This window comes from Corylus avellana, chromosome ca5 (genome assembly GCF_901000735.1).
Source record: "Corylus avellana chromosome ca5, CavTom2PMs-1.0".
Taxonomy (NCBI): domain Eukaryota; kingdom Viridiplantae; phylum Streptophyta; class Magnoliopsida; order Fagales; family Betulaceae; genus Corylus; species Corylus avellana.
In genome coordinates, this window is record NC_081545.1 from 20,065,069 (window position 1) to 20,080,751 (window position 15,683).

At 34.5% G+C, this 15,683-nt stretch overlaps 2 protein-coding genes across 2 annotated transcripts in view; one reads left to right on the top strand and one right to left on the bottom strand.

Annotated features, from left to right (window-relative positions):
* The window catches only part of LOC132182863 (disease resistance protein RPV1-like), a 107,453-nt gene that overhangs the window by 10,124 nt on the left and 81,646 nt on the right, over positions 1-15,683 (top strand). The window lies entirely within an intron of this gene.
* On the bottom strand, positions 1,021-1,959 carry LOC132183256 (TMV resistance protein N-like). The gene has a single exon (XM_059596659.1). It carries the CDS (start codon positions 1,767-1,769, stop codon positions 1,260-1,262), a length of 510 nt encoding a protein of 169 aa, XP_059452642.1. The 5' UTR covers positions 1,770-1,959; the 3' UTR covers positions 1,021-1,259.

Here is a 15,683-nt window from a genome sequence, read left to right on the forward strand (position 1 = left end):
TGCCAACTAAAGAGCTCCATAGATTCATTTTCACTCATTTCTTTGGTTGTATATACTCCATCCACTTCAAGTGCCTTTAGCAATTCCTCATTTCTAGTTGTTATAATAATTCTACTTCCTGGGCCGAACCAATCACGACTTCTTGCTATGGCATTGAGTTGCTCCAACTGGTCTACATCGTCAAGTATAACAAGTACCCTTCTATTGCGAAGTCTTTCTTGTATCATAATAATTCCTCTATCAACATTATTTACCTCTATCTTGCCTGTCTTTAAGATATCAGAAAGGAGTTGCACTTGCAATCGAACTTGACCATCGGGTTGCTTAGAAGTTTCCCTAATATTTGCAAGAAAACTTTTACCTTCAAAATTATGAAAAAATTGGTTATATATGGCTTTAGAAATGGTTGTTTTCCCCATTCCTCCCATTCCCCAAATTCCTACAATGCGAACATCATTGGTTCCAACCCTTAGCAATGAAGTGATGTCTTGCACACGAGAATCTATTCCAACTGGGTAGAGTGTGACATATAAGTATGTGCTGTTGAGTTCTCTTGAAACCTCTTTAACAATTTTCCTAATAAACTTGGCTTCATGCCTGCAAATTATTTGGAAAGTTTGGTACAAGTAAGCATTTGAATATAGTAAATATTTCATGATGACAGATAAAAGCTAAGAGCATATTTTGGCCACTCTCCCTAAAGACACTAGTACCTAAAATACTACTTGGGCCAAATTTGATTTTATTTAAACATTTGTGAGTATCAACTAGCTTCTAAATTTCCTTTTTTTTTTTTTTTTTAATACAAAAATGTATACATCATATCCCAACTAAACCTTGAGACTTCTAAAGATAAAGTTCTACCTCGCTCTTGTCATGTAGCCCATTCGACCTCTATTGGACCAAAAGAACGAATGAAAAGAAGCATAAAATAGCTAGAAAATAAAAAAAGTGGGCAGTATACATGAATGTGCTGTAGTACAAAATATGAAAAATGCTTTCGGATACATTTGTATTAAACAAATTTAACCTTGTTAACTTTAACTTATTCTGTCTTGATATTCGCTGCATCTATTATTCGTAGCACTGCTTTGATTAGATTTTATTACTAGTTCTTTGGGAAAATTTGAACATAAACTCTTATCACATTCAGTCTTTTTCCTTTTGGTTCCATCCTGCTATTATCATTATTTTTGTCCATCAAATTTGAAATCTATAAGAGAAAGTCAAAGATCTAAAAATGATTGTTTAGAGCGCACTTACCTGTTTGCAGTGTTTCTTAGATCCCACCCTGACAAATTAGCAGCCTCAATCAGAGCTCTTCTCCACCTGAGCACCTTATCTATGTCCAACAAGTAACGCTTTTCATGTTCAGAAAATGCTTTCGCAAAACTACCCGTTTGGTTGCGCACATCCGAGGGTTCAACATCGTAGAAGATAGGCAAAACCAGCTGCCTCACTGTTCTTCGGCACTCCATGATCTTCACAAGTTCCTCCAGGCACCACCTGGAAGCCGCGTAGTTACTAGAGAAGACGATGACAGAGATTTTGGACCTTTGTATTGCCGACAACAGTTCGGATGTAATATCTTCTCCTCTTCGGAGCTCGTTGTCATCTCTAAAGGTATTGATTCCGGTATCTCTTAAAGCAAAATAGAGGTGGTCAATGAAATTCTTGCGCGTGTCTTCGCCTCTAAAACTCAAGAAAACGTCGTAGGTCCAGCTGGGATGGGAGGAGGAAGATGAAGAGAGGAAGGTACTGGCAGCCATGGTCCAAAGAGAAGTTGGTGAGAAGTGGAATATGGCGAAGGACACGGAGATCACAAGGCACGGTCAACTTCCAAATGCATTATTTATGCCCATCATTGGGCGTGAAAGTTGGTGATCCAACGTGTACACGTGAACAACTTGGTTCTTTAGTATATCACAATGGGAGAGGAAAGTCAAACTTCTTATTTGTTTTTGTTTTCCCTGTAAGAAGACAAGTTCCTCTTCCTTTTGTTTTTGGTTTTTTGTTTTTTGTTTTTTGTTTTGCTGTTTTTGTTATATATATATATATATATTAATGGGAATCTTTCAGAATTTATTGAAAAAAAGATCAAGAGCTTAACAGCTCTTACATCGCACGACATAAAGCTTTGATAAAAAATAGCAAAATGCTACGAAATTACAAAGTCATAGATATAATCAAAAAATTCTTACAATCAAATCTCATATATGATATCCGTTAATCCATGTGCAACTTAAGTTATGAAACAGATTTGTTATGGGCAGACTAGATCTAAGACGAATTAGGATCAACGGCAATTTCAAAGAAATTGCCCATCCCCAATTTTGACCATCCAAGCCGTTCTTTCCATGAACAGCCTGAATTATGCCACGTGTGTACAAATTTTATTTCAAAATTTGAACACAGCCCCTTTGTTTTAGAAAAAAAATCCCTCGCCTACTCGTTGCCTATTACATCTCTCTCATTCTCCCTTCTCTCTCTCTCTCCATGATCTCCATTGTAGAACAAGCCATCTCGATTTTCTCTCTCGAGGGTTTTTATATTTAAAAGCATCAAGTTTTTGTTTAGTAGTATTTAGTTACTTGATTGGTGTAGACCTATGATCATCCTCTCCCATTTGTGAATCAAGATCTTGAAAGAAATCTGAGCTCCTCTTCACCAGCAAATTTGGCAATTTGGGTTCCTCAAGTTTCACCTCAACCCCTCCATTTCCTGTGTCTTCCCCGGACTGTTAAATATCATATCTAAAAGGTGTTAAAAATTTCGGAGAATGAGAGATGTTGAGACAGTTGTCAACCTTGGTAGTAACTTGATTCAAAGGCTTGCTAAGAGCAAAAATGGATCAGTAGTAGCAGACCGTGAAGTAGGGGGTGTAGCGGTGGTGCCACCTCTGATGCCTAAGTTAGAAACTTGGATAAAATGAGAGTAGATAATAAGAAAGATAATAATAAATTGAGAGGAATAGTAATGGAATTCACCCTGTCCTTTTATCGTTGGTGGGCTCCTCATTTTATAGAGGCTGTGAGTGAGTGGGTGAGTCCATGTGGGACTCACTTGACTCCCTTGATATATGGAAGTGGTTAAGCAATTTTCTCCTTGATAATCTCTGGGGTAGTTTGCCTGGTGATTTGGCATGCACCTAGACTCCTTTTAGGATATTGAGTTTGTTGAGAGGATATCTCTTATTGAGTTTGTTAAGTGGATATCTCTCCCATAATAATCTCTGGGAGGTTGCATGGTGCTCCCTTCATTTACCTGGATTCATTTTAGTGAGATCTGGCTAGTTATCTCCCAATTTGGTTTGTTATTCCCAGATTGGGTTTGTTGGAGCTTCGCTTCCTTGATTATCGGTTTAGCATAATATGGTGCATAACGGCACGATTTGGGGGGCGTACCAAGCGATGACACATATGTTTGGAAACATGCGCTTGGCAGCTTAGTGGGTCGTGGCATTTAAACCATAGTGGGCTTTTTATTTGGGCTTGCTGGAAATATTTGTTCTCAAAACATATTTTACATTACAGCCGTGAGAGATAATTCCTCACATCAATCTAGTCTTCCTTGACCCAAAGGTCAGGAGTCAACTCACGTCCTCGACCCAAAAGCCAGGACAAAAAGAACAAAAAATAAATCAAAGTGAAAAATTAAAAACAACAAAATCTCACCAGAAGCAGTAGTAGAGGAGCACGGCCTCGTAGACATCCTTAGGAAGACACGACTTGGCACGTGACAAACAAACTCCGACACGCGAGACTCCGTTAGTTGATCAACAAAGAAGCAATGGAATGCGGAGAAGCCGATCGGAACAAGTAGATCTGAGTATGAAGTAGTAGATCTAGATCTAGATCTACAAATTAGATCTAAAACAAAACTACCAAAACGGAGACTAAAAGAGATTATAGAGAAGACACCGAGTACTACTACTAGGGAGAGGAAGAGAGAGAGGGACAAGGAAGTGGGAGGAGGGAAAAACAGTGAAGCCGTTCTTCCCTGCTCTGTGTTTTTTTCTTGCCCCCAAAGCTCTGTTTGAACTTTTTATGGCATATTAAACCTAGTCCATGATGTTTTTTGTATGACCATGGATTCATTTCGAAGTAGCTCGAATCGAATGAAGGTGCATGTTTATGTGAATAATGCAATTCAAATTAATTAACTTACAATTAAAGGGTCTTCGTTAGACCTTGTTCCCAAATTGGTTAAGACTTTAGCTATTCTTTGTCAACTAAACTAATTGGGCACATGCATTTCTTTCCCTACTTAAGACCACATTCTCTGAGAAACTCCTCATAAAAAGTATATTTTCTTTTTATTTATTTATTATTATTATTATTGTTTTTTATTTATTTATTTTTTGTTACTATTATTATTTTTTCAATTGCAAATTCAAATCCCAGTGCGGATATGAAGATAATTGATTATGGTAGCCTAAGAGCATTTACATCCGGCTCAACAAATATTTAGTTAAAAACACATTTTTTTATTTTTATTTTAGATATCAACTTTTTCAAATTATCTACATCTGGTTCAACATTTTAGCTATTCACTTTCACTTTTTCATTTAAAATATTATTTCTTTATCTACTTTTCATATTCCTAAAAAAGAGAGGGAGCAAGATTACTTTTATTATTAATATAAATAAGGATTTGTTGAGCTACAGTGCTTAGCAAATTTCCTGAGTAGTATGTAGCAGCTCAACAAATTCTTAGTCATTTTATTGAGCCAAATGTGAAGCATTATTTGTTACATTGCTATTTAAAATAGCCAAAATACTAATTTGTTGAGGCCAATGTGAATGCTTAAATTTCTTCAAAATCACCCTAACTTCAGGCTTTACATCGGGGTTTCAAGAGTAAAAAAAATCGCACCACAAACAGTAAAATAAATTGATCAGCTAAACTTTTTACTTAATTATTTGATTAATTATAGATTGTCACATTAGATTGTAGAAGACTTCATAGTAAATTGGTAGTAGTACTTTCTAACACCACTCGTTTGTTAATACACAATTCATATAACTCCCAACAAGATTTTTTTTTTTTTTTTTTTGCTTTTTATTTATTATATTTGAAACAAAATCTTATATTTGGAGACCATTGGAACAATACTTTGTTAGTTTCCTACACCAAACATTACAAACTACTTTTATTGCAGATTTTGAAGCTAATATTTTTAGGTTCACTTTTTGTTTTGCTTAAACCATGATTTTGCTACAGTGATCATTCAAAGGTAAATTTTAAAATGTTTTATTGTTTCTCTTTTCTCTCCTCCCTGTCTCTTTGTTGCTCAATCTCTTTGGTCTGGGTTGACGTAAAACATATTCCTCACTCTCCTAGCCCAAACAGTTGGTCAACTGAAACACAAAGGAAATATAACCCATAATTATATTGCAGAACAAACACCCATTCTGGCTTTTGCTGCTTCTGGGTTTGTGGTGGTGTGAGTGGGAATCAAAGGGTTGGGAGAGAAGAAGAGGAACAAAGGGTTTTGGGACGAATATAATAAAAAAGATAAGAAAAAGAATATTTAAGTAGAAATAGAGAATATAATAAATAATCTGTTGAGGTGTATATAAAAAAACAGTAGTCAAAATAGAGAATTTTACCATTTGATTAGCTATTTTACATAATGATGCTAGAGATGCTCTTAGAGTATATGGTAATGATAGAATCCTTATCATATACTCTAACACTTGGAATAGCCATTCTCATTACCCATGAGGGAATGATTATTCCGAAGTTATTTGATTCCATGATTTCCACCTCCTTCTATTTTCAATTAAAGCTGCTCATTTTTACAATAAAATAGTCATTTTTCGTACCAAACCTACCAAAATTTGGATACAACTTAGGTATTGTTAAAAAAAAAAAAAAAAGCTAGAGATTTTTGGTAGTTTTTTCAAGAGTCCAAATTTAATTTCTAAGTTATTATAATTATTATTATATCACCAAACCAAAAACTACATACACAAACTAGAGAGAATGAAAGAAACTTGGCAACAAGCATTCTGCAGCAATCAACATTTCAGTACAATATATATCTTGAAAGAAATCAAAATTCCCCCCCAACCCATCACTTACACGAAATCTACACAAACAGAGGCGGCCATGGCTAGGTGTGGTAGCACAATCTTTGATTACCTTTCTTGACTTGTCTTTTCCTTCATCTTCAGTGACCAGGATGAGCCCTTTGAGCCCTTTGATCTTCAGGAAGAAAGGACACTTTTTATTTTTTTTTATATTCAAATAGGGGAAAAGGAATGGAAGAAAGGGTACTTGATATATGTAAATTATATTCATTTTATATTCAGATTTTTACTGACTTTTTTCATTTAAAGCTGCCCTATAAGAAATATGGTTACCAAAAAGAGCTACAATGACTTTTCCCTAATTTTTTAATTTGTCCTACAAAAATTCTGGTTAAAGGGCAACATTGCGCCAACATGATCCCAAAAGTCTTCACTGCCTGCAACAATGTGTTTCTTTTACTATAAATTTTTTTGAACTTATAGAAGTAATTTAATAGATTGGTCTGGAATGTTTGAGAGGCTTTCCAAACAAAAAGGTACGGTGTTATTAGGGCCGTAAGCAAGGAAAGCTACTCGTGAACATGTTTGGGTTTGGCTTGGATTAGCTCGACTCGAGATCGGTTCGTTTATTAAACAAACAGATCTTGAACAAAAAATTCAGGTTCGTATAAATTTAGGCTCGGCTCGTATAAGCTTTGCTCGCCTCGTACAAGCTCGTATAACTTTATTTTGATTATTTTTATAATATTATTCTTTACTTTTTAATGAGAACATGTTAAGTATTTAAAAAAATAAAAAGAAATGTTGTTTATAATTTAATATATATTAGTTGAATATAAGTGAGTTTATGTGTATATATATATATATATATATATATGTGTGTGTGTGTGTGCGCGCGCGCGCGCGCACGCGCTATAAGGTAAACATATAAATTGAGATTAGATTATTTAATATTTGACTTAATTTCTCTAATTACCCAAAAAATAAATCTTAACAACAATTAAATAGCTAATAATTTGAAGAAAAAAAAATTGAACCGACATTTACTTTATATATGAAATAATAAAATTAATTGGGTAGCTCGTGAACAAGCTCGAGTTCCGCTGAAAAATAAATGAACAGAGCTTTGACAGATTATCTAGTTCAGTGAAAAACTCGAGCTCGGCTCGTGCTCGAAAAAAATTAAACAAACTGAGCTTGAATATTCAATACTCGGCTCGGTTCGGTTCGATTATATCAACAAGATGCTTCACATAATTTCTACTCCATTATCACTAAATTCATATAATATTTCTATAAACCAACATAACTACTGCAAAACATACGGAAACAATAACGAAAAAGATCAAAACAATAACAAAAATATAAGGCATGAATTAATAGAGATATCTGAACAAATAAATAACAAAAATACCCACGAAAAATGACAGAAAATCAAATAAAGATTGAAAGTACTCCACCGAAGCCTCCAAAAATCTTTGAAACAACTTCATAATCAATATAAAAAATATGAAAAGAAAAATGAGAATCGATATTGAAATCTTTGAATATAGATCAAATCTCAAGAAACCAAGATTCATAATTAAAATAATTAGCGAAAAAATCAAAAGGGTCCGAATGAGAAAGAATCATGAAATGCACTTACTTATTGTGATATGAGCTTTCCTTCTTCAAACGTCATCTATTCTCATTTCAGAATTATGATCATACCTCAATCTTTTAGGCTCTCCATCGCTGTCAAAGCAACTATGCATGCATGGCTTGATTATGCTTGATTTGCTTCATCATCACCAAGGCCTCTTTTAGACTTGATTGCAACCTGATTTATGGACGCATCTTCATCGTCACTAACAAAAATGGCATCCTTAATGAATCATTTTTTCATCAATATCCATGTCGTATATTAGGCAAACCCCTATCTTTTTAACAACGATTTCTGGCCCTCGACTTCGTCACCGGCCTCCAAATTGAACTCACTGCTATCAAAATTGAATAGCCAAATCTGATCTTCATGCGAAAATTCCAGAGTAATTCTATATGAACTTTCATTTTGCTTAAAGGTACTCTTGGTTTTATTGATTACGGAAATGATAGGAAGATCTTCGGTGTACCCTATCTTGGAATAGTCACATGATGAATAAACAATGCATAAAGTGAACCATTCCATATTACGATCAATGATCGATGAGAGGCACTTCAAAACATACAGAGCATCCCTCATCCTTATACGTAAACAAATCAGGTATGTCATTGCCAGGGAGAAAAATGCCACGCTTACTACCAACTCCACTCAAAGTCCATTCCTGTAACCACCAAAAGCATTATGTATATAAGTAGTACTATAAAAAAATAAGAGAGAGAGAGAGAGAGAGAGAGAGAGAGAGAGAACCTGTAGGATTCTTTGTTTAAAATTATTTTTTAAATTGTTAAAATGGGAGAGAGAGAGAGAGAGAGAGAGAGAGAGAGAACCTGTACGTAGGATGCTTTGTTTAAAATTATTTTTTAAATTGCTGCATCGTTCCAGGATAATGAAGCAATTGCGCTTCAACATCTTATCCAAGCCTGTAATCTCGGCTAATTTATTGCAGTTACTGAGGTACATCTCTTCCAAATGTAAGATATTTGATAGATTTGGGAATCTTTCCAACGCCGTGCAGTATGATGCATCCACCCCAAACAAACTTGGTGGTAAATCTGGAATTGATTGAAGCTTTGTGCAATTACGCAAACGGAGATCTTTAAGCTTCGGAAGGTCACCAATGCTCGATGGTAGGCTATGAAAATGATTGTTTTCTAGATTTAATGATTGAAGGGCACATAAACTCCCAAGATCTTTAGGAATTGTATCATCTGATAAATTGCAATTATTGAGATTTAAATATCTTAGTGAGTTCAAGCCTTGTAATGAAGCAGGCAACACATTGACTGATTTGAAACTTTTCCTTGGGAATATCCAACACCAAAAGAGTGAAAGGAGTGACTTGGATGGTGATCCTTTACACCCACACAGCGACAAGTTTTCGAGGTTGTACTATGGTAGGTGACACTTGTCTTATGGCAGTGTTATCTATAAGCTAGCAAAGTTGTCAAGGATTTTATCGATAAGTCCTTCAACAGCTTTTGGTCCCTATTAAGAAAAAGATTGGTGTGATGCAATTTTAAATCAAATATATTAAAGCTGAGAGTTTTTTAATGCACTTATAAAAAACAGAAAGGGAAAACAAAACATATTCCTTTGAACTAACACTCTATTTGAAAATAGGGAAAAAATATAAAAAAGCCCCCAAAACTAACAATCGTTTGCGATAGAGTCACACAATGTTCAAAAGGTACTAAAGTAGCCCATCAAACTACCAAAATGTATCAAAAAGGTCACTTATTTTTTTATATTCCTATAATACCCCTATTCTTTTAAAAAATAAAATAATAAAATAATTATAAAAAAAAAAACTATTTTTTTTTTTAAAACCAATGGGAGAATAAATACAAAAAAAAAAAAAAAAGGTTCTTTGGAAGAATGAGGGTATTATTGGAATATAAAAAAATGAGTGGCCTTTTTGACGTACTTTAGTAGTTTGATGGGCTACTTTATCACCTTTTGAACATTTTGGGACTCTTTAAAAAACAGCTATTGGTTTGAGGGGCTTTTTTATGTTTTTCCCTTGCAAATACCTTTCAAAGTTTAAAATATGACAATCAACCCCCTCAAACTAAGCAACACTTTTATGTTAATATTTTTTTGTTAAATTGAATGAAAAGTTTTCCACATGACCAATTTTACATTTTCTTACCAATATACTCTGCATTACATGTGTAAAAATACAATTATCCCCTTACATAATAATAATAATAATAATAATAATAATAATAACATACCCTTTTCAAACTACCACATAATTGAAAATGTACTCCTCAAACTTTTAACTGTGACAATGTCCCACCCAAATTGCCAAAAAATGTCAATGTTCCCCCAATGACGAAACTACCTTTAATAAAATAAAATAAAAAATATGAAAAAATTCTATAAAATATAATTAAACTAAAAAAAAAAAAAACATAAATCCAAGATTGGTCAATTTTTTTTTTAATTTCATAATAAAAAAATTCGTTTTATAAAAATTTAAAAATTTCCGTGTTTTTTTTAAAATAAAAAATAAAAATTTTCGTTTTTAAAAAATAAAAAATAAAAAAATCTTTTTTTTATTAAAAAAAATTAAATTTAAAAATTAAAATTAAAAAATTAATTTTTTGTTTCAAATTTATAAGGACATTTTTGTCTTATTAAAAAAATCTATAGTCATTTTTGTCTTTTTGCTAGTCTTATGAAGGACATTGACAATATTTTAATAGTTTGAGGGGGACATTATCCCAATTGAAAGTTTTGGAAAGACATTATAAATTTGGTGGTAGTTTGAGAAAAGTATCTAAACTTTTCCCTAATAATAATAATAATCTACCATAGCCTCCCCTTACGAAGCAAGTAATATGTAACCTATACTTTACACCCTCAAATTATAACAAGGAAAATGCCCAATTTTTCTAATCCTCTCACCAATATTTGAGCCAACAATTGCATGCATTATTGTCGAGTATTTCATTTAACTGCGGCCAACTTACTTTAATATAACCATGCATGCTTGAAAGTAAACAAAATAGTAGAATGAAGTTAGCAAAGAAAACAAATATGGGCCTTGTGAAATGGTAAATTCTCCCTTGAAATGAGATATGGGAATCAAAACCAATCATTTCCTTACAACTCTATCCGGAACGTACCGTTTCATTGGAATAAACAAAGAACAACACTAGTAGTTGTACAATTAAAATGAATGGTTACAACTTTAAGATTTATAGTAGATTTTGGTCCAAAGAATTATAGTAGAATTATAGTAGATGCTGGGTTGCCTAACTATCATCATTTTGTAAACACTAGTAGGGTAATGATATAGTTTTCCAAACTTGGGTTAGGAGCAAATTTGTCATTTTGTAGGGTCTAGATGCACGTGCATCTCACATTCTATACTTTCGATCCAAATTAATTGGTGGATTTAACTAAGGAGAAAATCAAAACAGAAATTTCAACTTAAGGGATGAATTGCAATAATTTCAATTTCATAGATGATTTAAATAGGTTAATAATTTAGGATAAAAAATAAATCATCCTTATTTTATTTTTATTTTTTTCTAGTGGAAGTTCTTACCTCATGCTTTGCCAATACATCAAGTGCATCCTTATGAAACTATAATCTACTATGCTTTCCTGGTATGTTGGGGCGTTCTTCACGAACAATTTGTCTTCCCATGTCTCGGAGCAAATCATGCATTATGAGCTTGTTTTTCTTATCAATTGAAAGAAGACACCGCTCAATCAGGATATGAATTCCAATCTTTGCGAAAAAACCACAAGTAGTCAATATTTGTGTAACATAGTCTTTGTCCATTCTGATAAAGAAACATAATATATCAAGGAATATATCTTTTTGAATACTGTCACTTAATGCATCAAAGCTTATTCTAAGTTTTGTTTGAATTTGATCATTAGGGATCTTTTCAATTTCTCCAATGTGTCTTTCCAATCCTGCATGCTCCTAGAGAATAGAAAATAACCCAAAAATTCAAGAGCTAGTGGTAATCCTCCAGAATAAGCCACGACACTTCTTGATAATTCCATATAACCTTCAGTGGGATATTTATTCCTAAAGACAAGCCAGCTAAAGAGTTCTAGAGATTCCTTTTCACTCATTTCTTTGGTTGTATATACTTCGCCCACTTGAAGCGCCTTTAGGATTTGCTCATCTCTAGTTGTTATAATAATCCTACTTCCTGAGCCAAACTAGTCACGACTTCTAGCTATGGCATTGAGTTGCTCCAACTGGTCTACATCATCAAGTATAACAAGTACTCTTCTACCATGAAGTCTTTCTTGTATCATAGTAATTCTTTTATCAATATTATTCACCTTTATCTTTCTTGTCTTCAAGATATCAGAAAGAAGTTGTTCCTGTAATCGAACCTGGCCATAAGGTTGCTTAGAAGTTTCCCTAATATTTGCAAGAAAACTTTTACCTTCAAAACTACGAATAAATTGGTTATGTTAGAAATGGGTCTTGGGCCTAACTCAACCCAAAAGCTAGCTCAAGAGTTGAGGTTTCTCCTCAACTTATAAATGGCCAATCTCCTTAATACCCAGGCAATGTGGGACTTCCAACACGCCCCCTCACGTGTGGCGGGAGGACATCCAAGCCAACACGTGCGACAATGGGTGACTGTGGGCCACAGCCAATTAATTGGGTTAGGCTCTGATACCATGTTAGAAATGGGTCTTGGGCTTAACTCAACCCAAAAGCTAGCTCAAGAGTTGAGGTTTCCCCTCACCTTATAAATGGACAATCTCCTTAATACCCAGGCAATGTGGGACTTCCAACACGCCCCCTCACGTGTGGCGGGAGGACATCCAAGCCAACACGTGCGACAATGGGTGACGGTGGGCCACAGCCAATTAATTGGGTTAGGCTTTGTCACAAGTGGTAAATGGTCTTTAAGCTCTTCCCAAAAGCTAGCTTTTGAGTTGAGTTAGGCCCAAGACCCATTTCTAACATATGGCTTTAGAAATGGCTGTTTTTCTCATTCCGCCAATTCCCAAAATTCCTACAATGCAGACAGCATCATCTCCAGCCCTTAACAATGAAGTGATGTCTTTCAAACAAGAATCTATTCCAACTGGATAGAGTGCGACATATAATGTGCTTTTGACTTCCCTTGAAACCTTTTCAACAATTTGCCTATAAATTTGCCTTCATACCTGCAAATTATTTTGGAAGTTAGGTAGAGTGAAATCATAGAAGTAAGCATTTGAATATAGTAAATATTTTATGATGACAGATAAAAAATCAGAGCATATTTTGGCCAGTACCCCTAAGACACTATTTGGGCCAAATTTGAAGAAACTAAACTTTAGATACCAAAAAATTATGTTGCATTTATACGTGAATCTATGCAATCATTTGTGAGTAATCAACTTTATTAGTTGCTAAAATTTCTCTTTTTATCGTGAATGGCTGGAGAAATATTATTACAAAATTTCTCTGTTATACCCTCCAAGTTATGCATGGTCATCAAAGAATTTTATCATTCCCTATACTTTTTCCTGTTTCAATTAAATCTCTGAAAGCATCAAATCGTTCAGTAAACTTCCTATAGAAATGAGTCACATGTGGGAAAGCAAGGCATAATATTGAACGACTCTTCTCCTCGCGCTTCAATTGCCCTTGCAAGATTGTCGTTCATTGAGATTAATTCAACTTGATTAATCATATTGTTTTTGTCCAACAAATTTAAAATCTATAGTAGTAAAGTTAAATATCTAAAAATGATTGGCTAGAGCTAGCGCACTTACCCATCTGTGCTATCTAACTTCCACCCAGACAAACTAGCAGCCTTATACAGAGCTCTCCTCCAGCTGAGCACCTTGTCTTTGTCCAACCGGTAATGCTCTTCATGTTCCGAAAATGCTTGCGCAAAACTACCCGTCTGGTTGCGCACTTCGGACGGTTCAACATTGTAGAAGATAGGTAGAACCAGCTGCCTCATTGTTCTTCCACACTCCATGATTTCCACAAGTTCATCTAAGCACCACCTAGAATCCGTGTAGTTCTTGGAGAAGACGATGAGAGAGATTTTGGACCTTCGCATTGTCGACAATAGCTCGGATGTAATACCTTCTCCTCTTCGGAGCTCGTCGTCATCTCTGAAGGTATTAATTCCAGCATCTTTTAGAGTAAAATAGAGGTGGTCGGTAAAATTCTTGCACGTGTCTCCACCTCTGAAATTCAAGAAAACGTCATACTTCCAGTTGAAATGGGAGGAAGAAGATGAAGAGGTGTAGGCACCGGCAGCCATGACCTAAGGATCGAGAGTTGGTGAGAAGTGGAAAATGGCAAAGGGTGGAAATGAGTGATCCAAATACATTATTTATGCCCATCGATCTTTGAACGTGGAAATTGGTGATCCAATTTGAACGCGTGAACAACTTGGACCTTGTGTTCATATCACAAAGGGAAACCAAAGTGTCCAGCTAGCGTGCTTCCTTTCTTTATTGTTTTCTTTTTCCTGTGTAAGAGGACAAGTTCCTCTTCCTCTTCCTTTTTGTTTTTTTGGCATATTTACTCTTTCTCAATTCTCCATGATGTTTATGCATGACCATGGATTTAATCGGGGCGGTCAGCCCCAAGTTGGAATGTCTTTCTTCAATTTTTATTTTTTATTTAAAAAAAATAAACAAACTACTCTTATAATCTTTTTAAATTTTAACTTTGTATTCCCAAAATTTTAACTTAAAATTCTAGTTGTGTCCCTAAATTTAAGTGACAATTTCAAAGTAGTTGGAATGGAAAGAAGTGCATGTGCATGTGAATATTGCAAATCAAATTTATTATCATACTAGTAATGATTTAAATCAGTCAATGGGTAATGAAAGCAACATAAATGAAGTATGCATAATTGAAGTATAGCAACATATCCTCTCAAGTTGAAGTAATGTTATAAGTCTTTTTACAGTTTTTTTAGAGTCATCCCAAATATGATGCGACTTTTAAAATAACCAATAAATCAAAAGTCAATAAATCACATCTCAAATTCAACGGTAATTTTAAAAGCCACATCACATTTGAGATGACTTTATAAAGACACTATAAAGACTTATAACATTACTCCTCAAGTTGATATCTTTTTAACAAAAAAGATACCTCCAAATTTCAATGTTCATCTTAACTCCTTTCAATTTGGATCTTTTCTTAAATTTCAATTTTAAAATTGACGGAAATTTATAAAGGTGACGCCCACAACCAAAATTTTTGTTTCAAATACCGCATTACTACTAATAATTACAATATTTTGAACACAACCAAGTATTGAAAAGAAATCAAAATTCCGGTCTAAAGGGAAATCGAAGACCCTAGGGAACTAGGTGTGGTAGCACAATCTTTGATTTCCTTTCATGACTTGGCTTTCAGTTGCTTCTCCTCTATTAGCCTAGATGAAGTATCGGCTGCCTGCAAGCAATAACCACCAAAAGCATAATATATAGGACACTGGAATTCTTTTAAAACCAGTCAAAGTTTTCAGATAATTAATATGGACACCAAGGGATGCATGGGAACCTCCAACTGATTAGGGATAGCACTCTGTCCCACTTGTAGCACAAAATCTTCTCTCCTATACATCTTTGCCCACTTTCACCAAAGAGGAAAAGAAGAATCTTCCAAGCAGAGAGAGTAAAACAAAACCACTTTGATTCAGTCATTTAGCAGTCAAATGACTCTTCAGTGACCAAGATGACCCCTTTGATACTATTCCTTCACTGTATACCATTACCCCCTCCATCCTTTGGAAGTGGAATTGATTATGGTAGTCTAATTTCTTCAAAATCACCATAAATTCAGGCCTTACATCGGGGTTTGAAGAGTCAAAATCCACCACGAACAGCAAAATTTGTGTCAACTAGGAAATTAAGGGTTGGGCTTTTGGTAAAAAATAAAAATAAAAATAAAAATCATAACAATTACTACTTTTTCAACCCTAGTATCCATTTTTCCTAGGGTTTGTGGTGTTGTAAGTGGGAATCAAAGGGTTGGGAGAGAAGAAGAGGAACAG

Bases quoted from the DNA above. Each gene is read 5' to 3' on its own strand.
- LOC132183256 (XM_059596659.1), bottom strand. From the start codon at position 1,769: ATGGCTGCCAGTACCTTCCTCTCTTCATCTTCCTCCTCCCATCCCAGC.